This window comes from Emiliania huxleyi (assembly GCF_000372725.1).
Source record: "Emiliania huxleyi CCMP1516 unplaced genomic scaffold EMIHUscaffold_95, whole genome shotgun sequence".
Classification (NCBI taxonomy): Eukaryota; Haptophyta; order Isochrysidales; family Noelaerhabdaceae; genus Emiliania; species Emiliania huxleyi.
Window position 1 is genome coordinate 176,018 of NW_005194951.1, and position 3,986 is coordinate 180,003.

The 3,986-nt window shown below is 68.2% G+C and overlaps 1 protein-coding gene across 1 annotated transcript; it reads left to right on the forward strand.

The window, feature by feature from the left end:
* Window positions 1-1,346: 1,346 nt before the first annotated feature.
* On the forward strand, window positions 1,347-2,133 carry EMIHUDRAFT_453884 (hypothetical protein; the record flags this gene model as incomplete). The annotated part of the gene is made up of 4 exons (XM_005756743.1): window positions 1,347-1,382; window positions 1,457-1,507; window positions 1,583-1,612; window positions 1,686-2,133. Coding segments are annotated over 4 exons (563 nt in total), but the record flags the coding sequence as incomplete, so codon positions are not given.
* Between the last annotated feature and the right edge of the window lie 1,853 nt (window positions 2,134-3,986).

Below are 3,986 nucleotides of genomic sequence, written 5' to 3' on the forward strand. Positions count from 1 at the left end.
CCCAGCCGCAGGGCGCGTGGGGCAGCACCCCAAAGGTTGCCGTCTCGCAGCCGCCGCCCGCGAGGCCGCCGCCGCCCGCGCGGCCGCCCGCGCCCGCCGCGCCTGCAGCTCCGCAAGCCGAGGACGTCCTTCTTTGGGATTATGGCGCGCCGGACGCCGCGCCGCCCTCCAACAATGGCTCCGCCGCCAAGCCGAAGAAGAAGAAAGGCGCGAAGGGCGCCGCCGCCGCCGAGGAGGCCACGAGTCGCGGCCGCAACGGCTCGGCGCCCGAGGCGGCCCTGCTATTGCTGCTACGAATAGCACGACGACAAAACTACATTCTCCTACCACTACCGCCTAGCACGCCGGTGGTGTGAGTGGCAGCGCTCTCCCCCTCCCCCCAGGCGGGCGCAGAGTTCGACCTCGGCGACGGAAGTATGCCAGAGTCGCTCGGCCGCTGGTGCCGCAAGCAGGAGGCGCCTCCGACACGCCGCCTCGTTCTTTTGTCAACGAGCTTCTTTTGTGTATTCTTTTGTGTAGGTGCCGCGAGCAGATGGCGTCTCTGACGGGGAGCGGCGACATCACCCTCGCAAGCTTCCTCTTCTCGCTGACGGACGACTCGGAGGCGCGGAGGCCGAGATTGGGCGAGATTGGGCGAGATTGGGCGAGATTGGGCGAGAGATTGCCCGAGGCCGTCCGAGGAGGCGCGCATGTCCGCCCCGCCCGTGTAGAGTCGAGAGCCATCTCTCGGTGATGCCAGACGGGACTACCCGAGGTTCCCTGAGATTGCGATTGACCACTCGAGATCACCCGAGAGTACCCGAGATTCTCTGGGGGAGGACTCGCTGGCCTCCGGCCATCTCCGGTGATCTCTCTCCGCCACTTCGACGCTCCACCTCGAGCAAAGCCCTGTGCAGTAATAAAGCCACTCTGTGGAAGTGGGTGGTTGCATGGGAGTAGCAGCCTCCGCCCTCCCTCATTCCTGACGCCTCGCCATCTCGCGCCTCTCCCTTCTCTCTCTCTCTGCCTCCCGTCCGCCAGGTGGAGTCGTACCTGGCCATGTACCTCGGCGCGTCGGCGGCCGTCTCTGCCTTCGCCAAGGAGTTCACGCTGCGGAAGAAGGCGAGAGGAGCAGCGAGGGGGAGAGGGGGGCAGAGGGGGGCAGAGGGGAGTTGGGACGGGCTAGGGGAGAAGAGGGGAGCTGGGACGGGCTAGGGAGCAGAGAGGGGCGGTGCGGTGGCGAGCCAACCCCCCCCCCCCCCCCGCCCAAAGCCCTTCTTGCCCCCCGTCTCGCCAAAGTCCTTCTTTCCCGCCCCCTCCAGGCGGCGCGCGGGCTGGGTGAGTCTCGCGACTGGCAGACGCAGAAGCGGCACGGCAAGGCTGCGCCGGCGCCTGCGGACGAGGACGGCTTCGAGGAGGCGCCGGTCACCCCCTCTCGCGGACGCGTCCACGACACGTCCGAGGCGCGGCCCTGTAGGATGGTTTCGAGGAGGCGGGCAAGGGGAAGCGCAAGGGCAAGAAGAAGGCGGTCGTGCCCGCCGTCGCTCGGCGTCTCCGCGCCCTTCGGGGGCCTTCCACGAACTTTCCCGGAACCTTCCTGTAGGCGGTCGACCCGTCGTTGCTCGGCTTCTCGGTGGAGCCACTGTCGCGCCCGTGCGGGGGGCGGCGTGGCCGTTTGCTCACCTTTGGCCGCCGGACGGGACTAGGTGGAGTCGTCCCGCATCATGCAGGGCGAAATCGACTTTCCAGAGTAGCGACCGGCCGTCCCGGACTCGCCACCGTTGGCGCTCCCCCTCTGGCGCTTCCCGCCCCCTCCTCCTTCCCCCCCGCCGCCGGTCAATATGCGGCGGGGGGGGAGGGTGGGGGGGGGGCAGCAGGGGGCGCTGGTCCGAGGAGGAGGAGGAGGGGGGGAGGGGCAACTTGGCTCGCCGCGTCGCCGGGGCTGCGCTCGACGCGCGCACGGCGGCAGGGGGCGGTGGGTGGGCCGGGAGGGGTGGGCGTGCGCCCGACGTCCCCGCCTCCCTCTTTCCCGCCCGTCTGCTGCGCGCTTCTGAAGAAAGATCGATCTGGGGCGGTCTCTGTCCGCCGTCGCTCTCTGGTTTGCTTTGTGGGCTCTGGCGGCCTTTTTTGTAGTGAACGCGAAAAGAATACGCCCGGCCGCCACCGTCTTCTCTTACAGATATAGAGCTCTAGATCCAGAAAGCGGGCGGAAAGACCGGACACTCCGACACTTAGGAAGGGGGGGGGGGGGGGGACAAGCGTAAAAGGCAGAAAAGGCTGACCGCTCGCAAAGAGGACGCGGCGGCGGCGGCCAGAACATACAGGCCCTTTTCTCGCGGCGGCACGGGGTGCCCATCCAATATCACCCCCCGCGGGCGAATCGGTCAGGCCGACCGTCAGACCACGTTCGTCCGCAGCGCTCGCTCACCAAGTTCTATGGAAGGCGTGTCGTCACTCCCTGATAACAGCGAGGGCGAGGAATTGCGGACGCCCACAGGGGCAAACTCCTCAACGGCGCTGTGCGTTGGCGGCCGCTCCATTCCACTGTCCACCACTCCGGAGCTAGCAGCAATTTTCTCGGATGAGTGGCTTGCGAGTGAAATCTGGCCTGCAGCAACAGTGCTGATCTCTGCGATTGAGCATTGTGATAGCTGGCGGACGCTTATTCAAACCGCAGAACTCGTGGTGGACCTTGGCTCCGGGACTGGCGCGTGTGGCATCGCGGCCGCGGCACTCGGCGCTCAACGTGTTCTGCTCACTGATCAGCCCTCTGCGCTGCCTCTACTGCAGCACAACGCCTCATGCAGTGGACTGTCCTCCGCAGTTGCCGTGAGCGCGCTCGAATGGCAGACGGAGTGGGAGGTCGGTCCGCCCCTTCCTACTGGCACCAATGTTGTGTTGGCGTCTGACTGCCTCAACACAGTCTATGGCACCACCCACGCAGCCGCACTCGCTGGCACCATGTGCGCTTTGTTGCGACGTGGCGCGCCAAACGCGATTGGGCTGATGGCTCAGACTGCGACAAGGAAGTGCAAGGCAGAGGCCACTTTCATGGCGGTGTGCAGGGCGCTCGGGCTGATCGTGCAGTCTGTAGACCATGCTGCGCCTGCATTGGATAGCGAGGCGGGAGCTCGAGTGTCGCTGCACGAGGTGCGCCTGTGCTAGTCCACCACCGGGGAAGGGGCGCTTGGTAGCGGGGGCGGGGGCGGGGGGCGGGGGGCCGGGTCCGGGCGCGGGGGCGGGGGCCGGGGGCGGGGCGCGGGCGGCGGGGGCCGGGTGCAGCCCACACCCGGCCGTCGCTTTTTGAGCGAGGTCGAAGGAACGCCTGCGCAGGGGCCGCAGGGCGGTCAGTTGTGGGGCGAGGCGGTGCCGGCCGCGGGCCGGGTGCAAGGCGCCGGCCTCGGCGCCGCCTCGGCGCGCCGCACGGGCGCGGCGAGCCTCTGAGCGGGAGCCGAAGGTTTGCTGCGGTAGGTGAGGTGGGGTGGTTTGACTTTGCCGCAGAGGCCGTCCCTAGCTGTTGAACAGCAAAACGCGACAGTAGGGAGGGGTGTACCTTCCGTGAAACGATTTTTGAGGTGTGAATACACCCCCTAGACGCGACGCCCCCCGAACCAACGGGCCAGACCCTTCCAGAGGGTGCCCCAGGGACGCCCAAAACCGCCCACAGCAGCCCCACAACCCTTAAACAGTACTCGGCACAACCACTCAAAGTTGGCCTCCCCCGGAGGTGTTTCACATTAAAGCCGTAGGGGCACCCTCCGGCAGGCCGCCCTGAGCCCCCTAGGCGGGCCGCCGCTGCTCTAGCGCGCAGCGACCCGATGGGCAAGGGGCCCCTACCCACCACAGACACCCTCACGCCCTCTCCCCCGGCCCGCCGCGGCACCGAGGGCGATTCTGCGCGAGGGATCGCTTCTGCGGAGCCGCAGCGGCCGGCGGCGCCGCCGCCAGCGCGGCCCGCGCGGCCGGTGGCGCCGGTAGCGCGAGCAACGGCATCGGCGATGGCGCGG